At 37.6% G+C, this 16,379-nt stretch overlaps 1 protein-coding gene and 1 long non-coding RNA gene across 2 annotated transcripts; one reads left to right on the forward strand and one right to left on the reverse strand.

The window, feature by feature from the left end:
* Window positions 1-264: 264 nt before the first annotated feature.
* On the reverse strand, window positions 265-7,821 carry LOC116248105 (uncharacterized). The gene is made up of 6 exons (XR_004170965.2): window positions 7,688-7,821; window positions 7,397-7,518; window positions 4,424-4,645; window positions 1,619-1,713; window positions 1,075-1,143; window positions 265-790 (listed from the first exon to the last, which is right to left on the reverse strand). It is a non-coding gene; the product is annotated as an uncharacterized LOC116248105 (long non-coding RNA).
* Window positions 7,822-8,925: 1,104 nt separating this feature from the next.
* On the forward strand, window positions 8,926-15,372 carry LOC116262163 (26S proteasome regulatory subunit S10B homolog B). Its single transcript, XM_031641298.2, has 10 exons — window positions 8,926-9,172; window positions 10,090-10,209; window positions 11,155-11,291; window positions 11,504-11,665; window positions 11,870-11,956; window positions 12,038-12,124; window positions 13,725-13,862; window positions 14,011-14,202; window positions 14,274-14,372; window positions 15,012-15,372. The coding sequence occupies exons 1-10, from the start codon at window positions 9,073-9,075 to the stop codon at window positions 15,084-15,086; spliced, it is 1,197 nt and encodes a 398-aa protein (XP_031497158.1). The 5' UTR covers window positions 8,926-9,072; the 3' UTR covers window positions 15,087-15,372.
* The last annotated feature ends 1,007 nt before the right edge of the window (window positions 15,373-16,379 follow it).

Consider the following 16,379-nt stretch of genomic DNA (forward strand, 5'->3'; position numbering starts at 1 on the left):
GAAGAAAAAGTTGCTCGAGTTGACCAACCTATGCACCTGTTAGGAAAAGGAAAACTTTGCAGCTGTCCTATAATCCCCTTTAATATGAAAGTCCTCTACCAAATAAAGAAGATATTAGCAAGTTCAGTACCAACCAAGAGACATCAAAGCTGGGTACGCTCTTACGACTATAACAACTATGCCGAAGAAATGTTCTGTTCACACGACCAGATGATGTAGAAAGACGAATGAAAAGAAATTGAGGGAGCAGAGGAGACCACTACATAGAAACGTTTAACCACTAAAAGCTGGTCTAATTTCCTAATAGAGTTTCCCAATTGAATAGTTCCAACCAAGGAGAATAAGTCAATTATTTAACCAAACAGCCGAATAATAAAACTGTACAAAATATGACTGCTAATGTGAAACAAAGAACCTATGTTTGAACATGCAGTTAAAAGTTTAATTCCGACAAGATTCTTTTTGGTCGTTCGTTATTTCATCTTACTAAATAATAATACCCTATCTCATCACACATGTTGGTCCCAGAAACCAGGTCCGTCCATTTGAACCACCAATGTTGTTGCAGGCGCCAGACTTGCCAAACCAGGAGGTGCAGATCTATCATTCCCAGTGTAAAGCTGTCAATACTCCATCATTGTCCGTCAAGAAAAAGTTCCCAATTGCTTGGAAGTAACAGCAAAAGATGTGCCACCAGGTAGTAAACTCTAGACCTCTTGCAACCAGAGGCTCTTCTATGCACAGATGAGGCTTATGTTGAAAGGCCATCAAAGGGCTACCTGTGTTTCATCTAGATACACCCAACACGAAAGCATGCAAGTTCAACTCAGATTCAAATCCAGTTTGAAAATTCAAATAAAAAGATGGCAAAGCCCATATACCATACAAAAAAAATTAAGTTTCTGGATCTAAAAATTCATTGATAATAGTCTACACAACAAAGACATGCCGACATGGATAAGAAGGTAGATACAATACCAACATGACATAGTTTACTTTTAGAAAGTTAGGATAAGAAATCCGGTATTTCCTGGTAAATATTCCACAAGATACACTAACTCTTAGATAACATACACTTTTGACAGCATCTACAATAGTTGGGTGTGTTCCAATGCAACATGAAACCATAGTAACAGATCTCATCTGCAGGAAAATTTTAACAAGGAAAAAACAAATTAAAATATCAAAATTTGTCAGGAAAAAACATAGCACACAATATAAAAATATTTTCACATTTCTAAATGCATGAGATCCATTCTTAGCAACAATGGCTTAAAAACAAGTTTAGCAAAATATGGATAAGGACTTACACAGGCACACACAAAATATAATATATAATTTTCATAATATAAATGTATCATTTTCAGAATAAGCAATATTCTCAGGATACCATGTTTTCCGTCAGCATACATTTGACCTTTGAAAATATCATGATAAAATTATGATCTTTTAAAGAGACAACATAATATTCGTGAATGCATAACAACTACTGGATCTGGCAATAATTTAAAAGAAGACCAGCACATGGATGAGGATTTTTCTCCCTATGATCGTTTAACTTGTCATCCTTTAAAACAACGAAACCTTATTACAAAATGAGGGGTACAACATGAATCACCTCATGCATGCTTGAAGGCTTTCATGCTCAGCCAGTGCAAATAAACAGCTACCACAAGAACAGGAAGAGTGACAGGCACCAAGAGGCAATAATACCTAACAGGAGAACAAAACAATAAGATGACAATGAGAATCAATGGAGATACTTAATAGCTTTTGGTTGTAAACAAATCTGAGAAAAATATCTAAAGGTTTTCCTTTCAGATGTTCCCAGGATAAAATCCACAAGCTTGTGAAGCAGGTGCTTCATTGTGTCCTCATTAACTGGCTACTGGCTTAGGGTCATGTTGTGATGAAAATTTGCGAGGTCCATGTAATCATACAGCAGGCAAGGTAACATTTTGAAAGTCATCTCCTGCAACTAGTTAATAAAGGTATCTAAAATAGTAGCAAAAGTATTGAATAAAAGCAGCAGCATAATTTAGGTGATGGGCTAAAAAATGTGGAATGCACACCATCGGTCCTGATCACCACCACTTCAATATCTAGTTGACTTTCAATGACAATGAACGAGCTGAACAGTTTGAATTCATATTTCTTGCTTTGATCTTGTCCTCGTTATCATATGGACTGTGCCATAATTAATGCACTATAATCATTATTAAATTATTCCTTCACTAGCATCATTCAAGTTGACCTCATTTTAGAAATGATTCTCTTAGTAATGCTGTAGCTAAAGCTAGTCAACGAACCCAAGAGATTATTTCCAGAAAAAAGGTGAAATCTCAAACCCTAAATAGAAATGGATTTCCCCTGGCTATAAGTGCGTTTTTTCCACCTCAGGTGTCAAGCATGTAGGACCTTATTTTCTACGTTAGTTGTATTAGAGCCAGGCACTGTACCATCCATCAGCCCACTTTGTAATTACAGTGGCAAAAGAATAAATGCACATGCTAGTATCTTGGCTTATTGCAAAATCGCAAGGGCAATTACTCTTAGTCAAAGTTCTGCCGCTAGAAATATTCATGCAAGTTGAGCTGCTTGACAGTTAAGACCATTGCCACAAATATCATTTTCAGGTATAAAACGGTGAGTTTTTTCTCAGATATAATATGGCAAAGTTGTTTTTCTTGGTAAAATTTCGGCAAATTTTTAAAAAAGCTATAAATAAAATGTGAAAAATGTGAATAAAAAATCTGGTAATTAAAAAATATATAAAAAGTGAAAAAACGAAAAAATACAAAAAAGCGTGAAAATGTAAAAAAATGCAAAAGAACGGGAATAAAATGCAAATAAAACATGAATAAAATGTGTTTTTTTTTGTGTTTTCTTCATTTTGACTTTTTTCTCCAGAACATATCTTCTTCTCATAGCAGCTAGATGCCAGCAAGAGAATTTTCAAAAAAATGTGTTTTTTCCCATTTTTAATGGCTGACTCATTTTTAATGTTTTTTGCATTTCTTTTTAATAAATGAGTTTTTTGTGACAGTGGATAAGACCACAATGAGTCTTCATAGGAACAGTCAAGCTAGCTGAGATGCTTAGCAGCCAATGCGACAAGGATTATTCATGCTAACCACTGGTACCAGTGAAACACGAGGATTATGAACATTAGCCAGGGCCAATAGCAAAACACACTCTCAACTGCACATGTTGCATGTGTTAACATCAATCATACTAAATGAGAACTTATTACGAACAGTAAGAGGAAATATAACACTCAGAATTGTGGCGTAGACACCTCATCGAGCTTCATAGGGAAACTTAGCAGGTTGATGGGCTGCATGCATCAAGGCTTCATATTTCCTAGTCCATCAAAATGTTTGGCTTCTGAGAGAATATTTTCCTCTTCATTATCATGCAGTTGGTTTTTCAAATGGTCACCAATAAACAGTTGGTGTATGTTGTAAGAGTTTGCATTAGCTGTTCCAGAGACCAAAAACACGACATACCCACATTTTATCCTTGAAAAGATCAGTATTTTTTTTCCACTCACATGCATATTTATGGCACCTATAGGAAATACACCTGAACAAGTGCCATTCTCTTCCAAGCTGCAAATGCAACAGAGACAGAAATGGACAACGAATCCCATTTGGCGGATAGCCAGAAAGAGAAAGTTTTCAACATAAACAAACTTAAAAGAGAGGTATGAGGCGATGAAAGGAAACTCTATATTAGAGACATAAAACTGGACAACAGTTCTGCCAAATTTTAAATAGATCAATACAAGATGAAAGTCCATAAGAAGGGGAAAAAGAAAATAGCAACAGATATATGAAAACATTATAAAATAATGGTCATAGAATGAATTATTCCCTTGATGGCCAGGCATTCAAGTCTTTAAAAGAGAAAAGCCTGAAAAGGACAAGAAAAAGATGACTATAAAGTATAAACTGTCCCAGACACAAGAACAAAAAAGAATGCTCTTCCAGTGAAATATTATGCGCCATAAGGTATACTACAGTAGGAATTGCAAAATAAAAAATAAGTGCATGCCAATATTTATGTGATATTTCCCAAAGAACAAGTCCGAAACAACGAAAGACACATTTGATGACACAAAAGCATCTCTATTACAGACACCAAAATACTTGAGTGACACCAGAAGCTGCAAGAGTAATAAAAAAGAGTCATCCCATACATAGTAATATGTCTTGAAAGTTGGATCAATCAAATGTACCAGTCATTGAGAAAGTTTACTAAAATGCATGCTGCCAATTTTTTTGGATTTTACCATAAGGACGTACCTGTCATTCTGAATGGCAGATAAGATATGATTTTCAGAAGAGGGTAGCAGCTTGGATAGAATAGCAACATAGAAGAATCCCAGAAAAAAAATGAATCCAGATAAGAGTAATGTTACTCCTATTATCTTCAAGCCTGCTTCCGCCTGAATGTGTGGAGGCGATATTGGCAGTTTCAAGATTTGAGGGTCCTTGTCCATGATTTCATTCTTTAGCAGCTCACTTTGCTTCAATCACAAAAGCCTCTAAATGCCTCCACTATGTTGTCATTAAAAGGAATCAAGCCTCATGTGTAAATATTATCAACCGGATCTGTGTCCAAGAATATCAACGCTTTAGCCCTGCTCACAACAAAACTTAATGAAATGTGAACATGGCACATATAGTATCCTGATTAACCATAGAACAGATTCATCATTCAAAATTCTAAACCACCTACACTCTCAAAATCCTCACCCACAAAATGCTAAGAAATAGTTATAAACTGGATGGTTCATGTATATGCAAGTGACTATTTAGCATTTATTTAGATGGTATTGCTTATTTCTAGATGTAAAAGACAACGAATGAGCTAGAGCTCTTGCAGGCTTGCAGCAACGTAAGTCCTGCTAGATCATGTAATGGGTTGCACAAAATCCATTATAATGCTGCCTTATTCGACCTAAATCAAGATCACTGACATGCTAATATGTGACATGAAAGATATAACAAAAACACTAGAAAAAGAATTTTATAATTAGCAATATCGAATTTATAATACAATTATATTGTTAGCAATTATTCTTTGTTATCAGAGTCAAGAATATGGACTTCATATGGCATTCCATTATGATAGAGATATTGGCTTACTGCCAATTACAAAAAGGCATTCATGATTAGTAATTGGTAGACTAGGTAGTCTGGCCATTAACCACTGCCCAAACTCAGAGAGAGTTAATGGTCAGATCCACAACAACTGACCTAGAAATTCAGCTATGCATTCTCAGAAGGCACCATTGCCTTTTGTTGACTGATGCTGACACCGAAGCATCCAAACCAGTGTTGGATATTTACCTCTAAAGTGCTATTGATGCCTTGTATGGTAAAAATCAATTAAGAGCCTTGCAATATAACCAAATACATGCAGTGGAAACAATTTATGCTAGGGAACTGACAGTGTGAAAGTGATAAAATCATCTAACAACTATCAACGGAAAAGAATTCTTGCACTTTTTCATGTAACATTATATCATGCCCAATGTGCATGATCACCTAGTGAGCTACATAGTTAGCTTGAGACCCATGTGGTATAATACCCATATACAAAGGCATGTTCAAAAGATGGAGAGGGGAGTCATGTGACAGCCCATCTCACGACCTTCTAATTTCTTTTTCTGTTGCAGGCATGGGAGAAAGGGATGGAAAGCAATGGTAGAGGGTGTCACAACACCCTCCCTCTTGTTTGAATGGGAAGAGTACAAATGAGACACATATTCTATCTCAGACCATCTTCTCCAGCATTCGAAAACACCAAACTGTCAACGTGTACAAAATTTCCATGTACAATAGAGATAAAGAAAGTTGAAAATTGTTGATTAGGAGATCATGGTTTCTGAAAGGCAGTGGACAAGGACCAATTTAAAGAACAAAAAATCCCCTGAATCATATGCTTGGGAAGAGAAAAAACTGTTTGGGAGAAAAATCTGCCCGGACGAGAGGGAACAAAAAACAAATGCTAAGCCTATTCTTAACGATAGATTCAATTTTCTTAAAAACCATAAGCCCTACGAACAATCCTGAGAATATGTCCACACCTTAAAGAGGCATCTTTACTAAAATCTACCCTGCCATGTTCTCAGGTTTCAATTAGGCATCTCAACCAAACACAACGAATTTGCCACTTCCTTTCAGACCTCAAATAGAACATTTTTGTAGGGTGCAGAAATTAAAATTCAATATATATATGATCGCCACCATACGTGCTGGAGCGGACGGCAAGAGAAGAATATCGAAGGGTGAGTTGGATACTCTTCATCAAGTCCCACCCCTGCCGTCCCCTTCCATCGGCTTCCCCCTAAATGTTGTCCTCCTAACGCTTGGTTGGTCGACACAGATCCTCGGTTAGGGCCTGTTTGATGGCCACAGATAAAACTCCATGGACAAACATCCATGGATTAAAATCTATGAACTAGTCACCAAGAGACAAAAGTCCGTGGACAAAATTTTTTATCTTGTATGTGATGGAAATTGATTAAAATCTCTAAAATAATGTACACTGTCTGATGAAACGTGACAAAAATCCACAGACAAATACATGTTCACAACCATCAACCAGGCATTAGCACGCCACCAATTAGCAATACTTTCATACAAACAAAAAAAACTCGTAGATGAGAAAATAATTTCCATTTCATATTTAAAAACAGCCAGCTTCAATTTCCAAGTATATCGATGACATGAGAGAAGTCTAAAAACGAACACATCAAACGAATAGAAGAATGGGAAAGTGGAAAACATAACCAAAGCATTATGAATATAGCAACATGAAAGAGATCGTGTGCAACTCCTAAACAAGTTTCAAGTGAAAACAAAGGAAAGATCATAAGGGGCATATCGGTATATGGCAGAGCAGGAAAAAATAATCAGCAGAATGTCGTCAGCCAAATGATAGTGGAAAATCCAATCGGATTAAGGAATAAAATGGAGAAAATCTCCAAGTGAAGAATCATTTGCCATGTAAACTCACTCTCTCTCTTGAAAAATGCTATGAGGAAAGCAAGATTCACAAACCAGAATATCTTGAAAGTTTCCTTCGCCTCGAACACATTAAAAAACAAAGAATATCGCCATATAAGGTGAGAAGCTCTCCTATAAACCCTGAAAATACTCTAGACAGCTCATCTAACCCCCAAATGACTCCTGAAGAGGAAATTGTAGAGACATGATTGGAATCAAGGCTTTCTTCCAGCATTCTCCACGATCTGCACGTGGTGGTGCAAATGGGAATCGATCAAGGGAAGGAGGCAGTCGACGCCTTGTTCACAGCAAGATGGGGGAGGAGAGAGACAGAGAAAGAGAGGAGAGGTATACTGTATACAGGGGCGAAGCAGCACCTGGTTGCGAAAAAAGACTCTTACGGTGGTTTTGGGCTTTTGAATTGCGATGCTGCTGGCTTAGGGCTTTTGGTTGTGATGCTTTGCGTGGTGAAAGAGTACGAGTGTTGCGTCCTCAATAACTGCAGTGCAGAAAACCCATGTTGAGAGCCCATTGTCGAGGAATGATATGCCGCAACGCCTAACGGCCTAACGGCCACCCTCACACTCATACATTCATAAAAAAGAGATGTATTAAAAAAAGCACCATCCGAATTTCAATCGGAGACTCAAAGGGAGAGAGAGAAATACCTCGATGGCTCGCCGGGCGTCGGCAGCTCCAACCACCGGCGATGGAATGACGAACAGGAGAGGCCGCGAGGGGAGGGGAGGAGAGAGAGAGAGAGAGGAGGAAGAGAGATTTGCGGGAATCGGAGGAAAAAAACGCGGGGGAAAGGGGAATTAAATTATTAATTTTGGTCTTCCAAAGAAGGTCCTATAACTCATTTTGATTTCCCAAGAAGATCCTAAACTTTTCACTTTAAACGTTAGCGGATTTTTTTTTTATGGCGATAAAGGAGCCAAATAAGATGGATCAGAATGCGCACACACACCGAATCCTAAATCAATGACTCGGAATGTTTGCAACAGCAATCCGTTTGTACGGTTTGCTTTACGAAGCATCTTTTGGGCTTTCGAAGTTCAAAGCGCTACCTCATTAAACTAATGAGGATCATGACAATTCTTTAAAAGGTCAGCAAAATATTTAGGGGAATTTCAAACAACATTTTGAAAGTAACTCTACTTTCATCTTCTCCATTATTATCTGAAACTTCATACAAATAAGTTGGATTCACTTCACCAAAATCAAATTCAAATCAAAATCTAGTTGTCTGAAATTAAATATGCAAATCCAGCTAGCAAAACCTGCAAAATTTTGTTTCTAGTTGGAAGAATCATTGTGGAATCATAGTTGAGTATTGGATTTGAATTTTGACTTCGTGTGGATCTGAATCCAACTAACAATGGAATCCTATTTAATACTTTAGGGTTAATTTGGCAAATGGAATAGTTTATAATTGTTCCATGGATCTACTCCAAAACTTGGGCAGATTGTTAAAACATTTTTGAGGTGTTTCATATTGTTTTGTTTGTCAAACATACTCTTAGTTTGCCATACAAAAAAGTAAATGATTCGAACAAATTCTAATCACCATATATTTGCTTTTTATAAGCCATGGAATCTCAAACCATTGATTTTAAGAACTTCTAAAAACATGACATGCGAGATAAGCATTAAGTTGTATTTATAGGTTTTTAAATATGAAGATCACATAATTATAGTTAGTTTTGCAAAAAATACAAGCGCACATTTGAAGTATTAAACTATAGTATATGGACGGGGCAGTTCCCCCGAAAAACTGGATTTGTTAATTATCCACCAAAGACGGACTCACCCGAGTTATGGACGGGGCAGTTCCGGGTCATACCCGACCCGTGGATGCACCTTCACTTTTGTTTTGGGGTTGTTTTCTTCTCCAAGCAACCCTCCGTTGCCTTGCTCTGTGAGGAGAGATCGAGGAAGAATCGGCGTGGAGTCGATCCCCCTCCGACGAGGCAGAAGAGACGGAGAGGCCGCCCCGAGAGAGAGAGAGAGAGAGAGAGAGAGAGAGAGAGAGAGAGAGAGAGAGAGAGAGATGAACGACTCAGACGAGGCCTCACGGCGCCGCTCCGTCGTCGCTGAGTACCGAAAGAAGCTCCTTCAGCACAAGGAGCTCGACTCCAGAGTTCGCGCCAGTACAGTTAACCCTAATCCTAAGCCCCCGGTCATTTCCTGATTCCAATTAGTTAATGTTTGATGGACTCTTGGGTTGTCTTCGTCTCCCATTTACGGGTTTCTCTTGTCCATTTATAGGGTTTGGACCGTTTTCTCATACACCACTGTGATCTGTTGTTGTAAGCCGAAAATTGTGGAAACTGTAATAAATATAAATGAGAAGGATCTTTCAAGTTCGTGTATCTACAATTATGACTGGTGGTTCTAGGCCCAAAGTCACCGTCCTCCCCGATGACAATGGAAGAAAATGTTTCATTCGCACGATGTTGATATCGTTTTAATCTTGGCCATTAGTGTCACCTGTTGTTCGTTAGTTTGTTTTAGAAGCTCCTCTACCAGGCCTCTCTTTTTCTAGGACTGCAAATTGTGGTTCATGTGGGCTCTGATTGGGCTCTATAGACTTGTTTGTGAGACAGGTATTCGGTTACAACGTGGTCTAGAGATTACTGTTTTCGCCATCAATGGACTGTTTGTATCATATGCCTTGCGCAGTTATTTTCTTGGTGGTAAAATCTGGCGCCACTGTCTACATTGATAATTCGGTGAACATCTGTATTATAGCATTTAGATTTTACCAAGTGTTATGCTATGTCCATTTTTCATTTCTTTTCTAAAAGGAGGTTTACTCTGGATCTTTTATCTATAAAAAAAAGAGAAACCCGGCAGAGCATGTATTTTCTCTTGGTCTTCAGATGTGACAATGTTATCAGATTCTATGAATTTCCAATATGTTGTCTGAAAAGACAATGTAGTAATTTATGCTAGCTCAATTCAGCATATCTGCTTTTGTATGCAGTAAATGTTCGGTCTATTTTTTCTATTTTTGAAACTTTTCATCTATTTGATGCATGAAACCTGTTGGAATTTGGAAATGCAGTCAGGGACAATGTGCGTGCAGCGAAAAAGGAATTTGCTAAAACGGAGGATGACTTGAAGTCACTTCAGAGCGTTGGGCAAATAATAGGAGAAGTCCTTAGGCCTCTTGATAATGAGCGCTGTAAGTGTAAAGTACTGCTTGGATGTGTCTTGTCTTTGTATGGTAGATGGATGAATGTTTTCGTTTTTCTTGTGCTGCATATGCTCGATACTAAATTGTTGTACCTGAATTACGCTGTTGTTTGAGGCAATTTGAGAGATATCCCCTTTCTATAATAATAAAAAAAACTCCACATCACTAAATTGAAAGGTGAAACTTATCTTCTTGGTGGACAACGAAAACTTATGGTTGGGCTGTGTTTAGAGTTTAGATCCCCCTATTCCTGCTTATGATTTTTGTGCAGTTTGTGTGGGCTTTGAGGTGCATTTTGGAAATCATTCTCTCTTAAATTGCAGATTATGATCTCTTTCTGATTTACAACTCTATCACTCTTGAGTGCAGTAGGAATGCTTTCTCCTAGCACTTACTGGAATCCATGTAAAATGGTTTTCGTCTTCATAAGGCAAAGTAACTAAGGAACAACGTGTTAAATTGTACTCTGTATGCACACATGTATAATTGTATATGATTTTGTGAGGGGAGCGATGATGGATGTATCGTGTGCACATGCACACGTGATTTTGCATTATATAGATGTCTGCATGCATGCATGGATATATTGGAATTTTGTTGTTTTAAATGTTGAAAGGAACTTTATGCCTCCAAACTTTGGTCTTCTTGTTTCTACCTTTTAATTATCTTAGGATCAACTGACATTTGTATGTCTCCCTAGTGGGTGCATTGACAGACTTAGCTGAACCACTATAGCCACAAGGCCTTCTACCTTGAAATAGGAATTGTAATATCAATCTAGAAATATATTTTAGGCCCCATTTATTTCTAGCGAATGCATTGGGATGGGTTCTGCTGGAGCATGTGCGTGTTTTTTGCTGTCCTTCATTGTAAGTCACAGACAGTTTAATTTTTTTTTTTCCTTTGTAATTGAATGTTTGTGTGTTGCTACAGTGATTGTAAAAGCCAGCAGTGGTCCAAGGTATGTGGTCGGTTGTCGGAGTAAGGTTGATAAAGAGAAGCTGACAGCAGGCACACGAGTTGTTCTTGACATGACAACTCTCACAATTATGCGGGCACTTCCTCGTGAGGTAAGTACTACCTTAGAGCTCGTTTCTTTCTTCTCATTCTTAGCCAAAGTAACTTCTGAATTGTAATTTTTTTCTGTATAAGTGCAAATGTAGTGATTAGCAGTGTTGGTGACTTGATGCTCTAAGAAAGTTATGTCACTAAGATATTTCTAAGATTGCACTCTATGAACATCTTTTTCCTCTGTTTAGGAGTTGATTTTATGAGTTTCCAGGTTGATCCAGTTGTGTATAACATGCTTCATGAAGATCCTGGTAACGTAAGTTACTCTGCTGTTGGTGGCTTATCTGATCAAATTCGAGAGCTGCGAGAATCTATTGAGCTTCCACTCATGAACCCTGAGCTCTTTATCAGAGTTGGAATAAAACCTCCCAAGGTAATTCTTCACCAACTCACAATGTTTCTGTTACTGATTCTAATTTGAAAATTTCCTACGGATATTTGATATATAATATTGTCTTACGAGCATTGTGATCAGCCTTTTGGAAAGCTTCACCTGCAGATGGTCCTATATTCTTTGCAGGAAAAGCCTTGTATTGCTGGATTGAGAAACACTGATTTTTTTATTTTCACATTATAGGGTGTGCTTCTCTATGGACCTCCTGGCACAGGAAAAACCTTGTTGGCAAGAGCTATTGCCAGCAACATTGATGCTAATTTTCTAAAGGTCAGCTTCTTGATTGAGAATAGATATCTTCTCAACATGGCAAGTTATACTAATTTCCGGAAGTTCATTTACTCAATGCAGGTTGTTTCAAGTGCAATTATTGACAAATACATCGGTGAAAGTGCACGGCTGATCCGTGAAATGTTTGGATATGCACGTGATCATCAGGTAACCGAACTTATGAGTTAGCTATTCCTTTTTAAAAGTAATGTTTCTGGTTGATGGTTTATTTTGTTGTATGTTTGTGAGGCAATCTTTTCCATGGGGAGCTTGGATTATCATTCCATGTTCATTTCATAGCCATAAATATCGTTCTCGGGTTTTTATCGGTGAGGTTTTTCTCGAGTATTTATTGACAAAGTTTTTTTTCGGAAAAATCTCTTGAAAATCTTGGAGTTTTTTTTTTAAAATAAAAAATCAAAATGTTAGGTGAAAATACAAGAAATGAAAAACTAATAAGTATTATATTGCATTTAGAATGTTATGTTAAATACCTAAAACAAAAGGAAATAAAACAATGAAACAGAAGTTGAAAGAAATAAAAACATAAAATGAAATAAAAAATAAATGAAAAAATCGAAAAAAGAAGTGAAAAATCGTGATAAAATCGGGTTAAAATCACGATAAATTCAATTAAATGTTTTTTCAATATATTGCGATATTTTTCCTGTTTTAATCATTTTCTTTATTTTTCTCGTTAATATCGCGATATTTGTGGCTATGGAACTTCATTTTTAGTTTGTGGCTATGTCACCTAGGTGCTAGTGTTGGTGCGGCACATCCCCAAAAATTTAGGTGTGGCAGTGTGGCGAGAATATTTATTTGTTAGCGATATTTGTGGCTATGGAACTTCATTTTTAGTTTGTGGCTATGTCACCTAGGTGTGGGGTGCTGGTGCCGGTGCGGCACATTCCCAAAAATTTAGGTGCGGCGGTGTGGCGAGAATATTTATTTGTTATTATTAATTTATTATTATAATATATATATATATATATATTGTTATTATTAATTTATTATTATAATATATATATAGCTAGACACACACACACCTATAAGAATTAAGAAATTTAGAGTATACACTATGGTCTATACACTCTACACTATACATTTTATGGATAAATTATATATGAATATTATATATTACATACTTAAAGTTATAATGTATTGTGTATATGAATGTAACATATTAAGCATTAACATGCTTACAAAGTACAAATATTAAACAAGTAAACAAAAACAACAAAACCATGACAGAAAATGAAAAAAAAATGTTAAACCCTCATTTTAACGTTAAAAAATTTTAAAATAAAAAATATCAAAAAAGGAGAAAAATAGGCTTGATGATGTTTGACCACACCCGACTCGAGTCAAACGCGAGTCGGGTGCGTGTCCAAAATGGACAAAAATGATCGGGTGCGAATTCGAGCTGCACCGGCACCAGCACCCGAGTCATGTCAACACGGGTGCGGCAATCAAATTGCAGCGTCCAGGTGACTTAGGTTTGTGGACATTATTGCCGGGGTTTGGTTTGATATTGTTGTACAATCCCATATGTCCATCTTCAAAAGGACGAAACTTTTTGCAAGTTAAGTGCATCAACGACGTAAGAGTGGGGCTCATATTTTCTGCCAAATAGAACTGGCAATAATGCTGACCTCCTGATTGTGCCTCCAATGGACCATGTCTTAGTGGATTTCAGTTTATTTTCTCAAGTGCAATGATATCCCCTGATAGGTTGGTATTATTGGTTTTTTGCTTTTCTTTTTAGCCTTGCATCATTTTCATGGATGAGATTGATGCAATTGGTGGCCGGCGTTTTAGTGAGGGCACAAGTGCTGATCGTGAAATTCAAAGAACACTTATGGAGCTTCTTAATCAGCTTGATGGATTTGACCAACTTGGAAAGGTATATGATTACCATTCTATTGCTTGCAATAGATGTTAATCTGCATTACTATGCGTAATCTGTTTTAGTGTGTGGAGACATTTACATTGTGCTACTAAGCTTTTGACATTTTACTAGCTTCTTCTGGTGGTTTTGTTTCTTTATAAAGGTTAAGATGATAATGGCAACCAACCGTCCCGATGTTTTGGACCCTGCTCTGCTCCGTCCAGGTCGATTAGACCGCAAAATTGAGATCCCTTTACCAAATGAGCAGGCAAGAATGGAAATTCTAAAAATTCATGCTGCTGGAATTGCAAAACACGGGGAAATTGATTATGAAGCTGTTGTAAAGTTGGCAGAGGTAAGAATATTCTGTATTATGTTTTAGGAGCAATGTGGCTTTTTGTTTACCCTTTCTCTATTGTTATCTAGGGGTTTAATGGAGCTGATCTTCGGAATGTCTGCACGGAAGCGGGTATGTCTGCAATCAGGGCTGAGCGGGACTATGTCATACATGAAGATTTCATGAAGGTATATTATTCGCACGACATTCTCATAGTCATCTGTTTCCTACTATCATAGCTTTGTTTGGTCCTTTCTTAAAGCCAGTTTGTTATCACCATGAAAACTGAAAAATAAGGAAATCATACAAGGTGTTCCTGATGAGTGAAGCAGGTAGGAGTCGGGCAGTAAAAGAAAACAATATACCATTTACTGAGTACAGCTTTTGTATTTTTCTCCCCTTCCTCATTTGGGAGGAAGAGGAAGCACCAGGAGGATTATTGGTCACTTGCAGATTTTCTTATGCACCGGGTGTTTAAATCTTCTTCAACGTACCTAACTATCCTTAAGAAACACTTTGGGCTTAAATAATGCTGTTATCCATATCATTGCATTAGGATTCACTGGTTGGGTTATCTTGAACATCAAGGACCGGTGCCCCCAGTGCAGATCAGTGCTTCTGATATGAATCACGACCAGTCCGTGACCTTGGTACCTTTCCTATAAGTGGCTGAGGATGTGGCATCGGTGCACGCCAGTGTCCTGATGTGAATCAGGGTCTCCTGGCTGGCTACCCATTTTTCTGATAGATTGAAGTAGTTGTCACCTTTTTTCTGCTGGCCTTGTTCACTTAATGCATTCTATTCACTTGATGCGTCGTTTTTTCAGGCTGTCCGGAAGCTGAATGAAGCAAAGAAGCTGGAATCCAGTGCACATTATAACGCTGATTTTGGTAAAGATTAGCCTGGAGGGCTCTAACTTTGGATGGTTGGCCTTTTAAGTGCTAAGATCTGCCACGGCTTGCACACATCCTTGGAGACTTGGGGGAGTAATTCCATGTTTATTGGTCATCCTTACGTGAAAATTCTGTGTATTATTTTTCTTCTCCTTCGAGCATTACAGTTCTATTTTTGGAAAACATAAATATTGGTGGTTCTTTGGTTCTTGGAGTAAGACCCCCTCCTCTGATAGTTGATAATGAAAACAAATGCAAAACCCGTTAGCAAATGGAATATCTTTTTACATGAAACCGCGTTGGTCTTGTCCATAGTAACGAATATGCTACGACACGGTAACAAAGTTTTCTGCATGATCCTTTTCTTTTCCAGGAGGCGGATAGTCTATGCGAATTTGTAGTCTCTAGTTCTTCAGGTGCTTGATCTTGTATGTGGACTTCGCTTCGGCCCCCAATGTTCGTTTGGCAAATCATTCTGCTTTGTACTGAAGGCAGTAAAACTGATATAACATGAATGATAGCACACGAAGAGGAGAGAAAAAACTGGTAATCTTCCAGCCATTAACAGGAGGTTTCTATCCAAACGGCTGGTCTTCTCCATCGTAGCAAAATAGTTTTAGACCGCTTGGTGATATATTTCCTCTAAATTAAAATTATTTTGGTGGAAATTTAGTGTTTTATTCTTATATAAAGCCATTTTGTAATAGTTTATTCATTTGAAGATTATGGTCAAAGCCAGTGATGGAGTAGATTTTTTTTTTTGGGTTAAAGGTGCACCAATACTTCAATTATAACTTTTAAGGGGGCAATCAATATGTGATAACTAAATGCCCATGATGGTACTAATATACTAATGAGCAATTGATGTATGCACGTGTTTCTGCTACTGGTAAAAAACTAATCCACAATGCTCTTTTGGGCAAAGGTAGCAAGATGGATGTGGGTTTTCTATCCAGATTGCTAGAACAAACATAAGGTTATGTATCTTGGGATGAGATTTAGCTGGAAAGAATGACCAGTTCATTATAAAATCCTCGAATGTTATGATTTACACACGGAGAAGAAAGTCTTGTTCAAGGAAGGGGTTGGCCGGCGCATGTGGACGGCCCTCGTTCATGCGAATGCTGGACAGTGAGGCAATGCAGCTGGTTTGAGTCCATCACGTTTGAATACATTGGGGTTTGGAAAGACCAGCACATTGACCTGAACACAGGTTCATACTAACACTATTATTAATTTTTAGTAATATTAGATCGTTTCCAAGAGAAAAAAAAAAGCTGGTAGAGTTTAAGACCTTGCCA

The sequence above is a fragment of the Nymphaea colorata genome, chromosome 1 (assembly GCF_008831285.2).
Source record: "Nymphaea colorata isolate Beijing-Zhang1983 chromosome 1, ASM883128v2, whole genome shotgun sequence".
In the NCBI taxonomy this organism is placed as follows: Eukaryota; Viridiplantae; Streptophyta; class Magnoliopsida; order Nymphaeales; family Nymphaeaceae; genus Nymphaea; species Nymphaea colorata.

Excerpts from the sequence above, each read along its gene's own strand:
- LOC116262163 (XM_031641298.2), top strand. The coding sequence starts at position 9,073 with ATGAACGACTCAGACGAGGCCTCACGGCGCCGCTCCGTCGTCGCTGAG. Across the intron at positions 9,173-10,089 it reads CGACTCCAGAGTTCGCGCCA|TCAGGGACAATGTGCGTGCA; the intron begins GTACAGTTAACC and ends TTGGAAATGCAG. Across the intron at positions 13,863-14,010 it reads GATTTGACCAACTTGGAAAG|GTTAAGATGATAATGGCAAC; the intron begins GTATATGATTAC and ends TTCTTTATAAAG.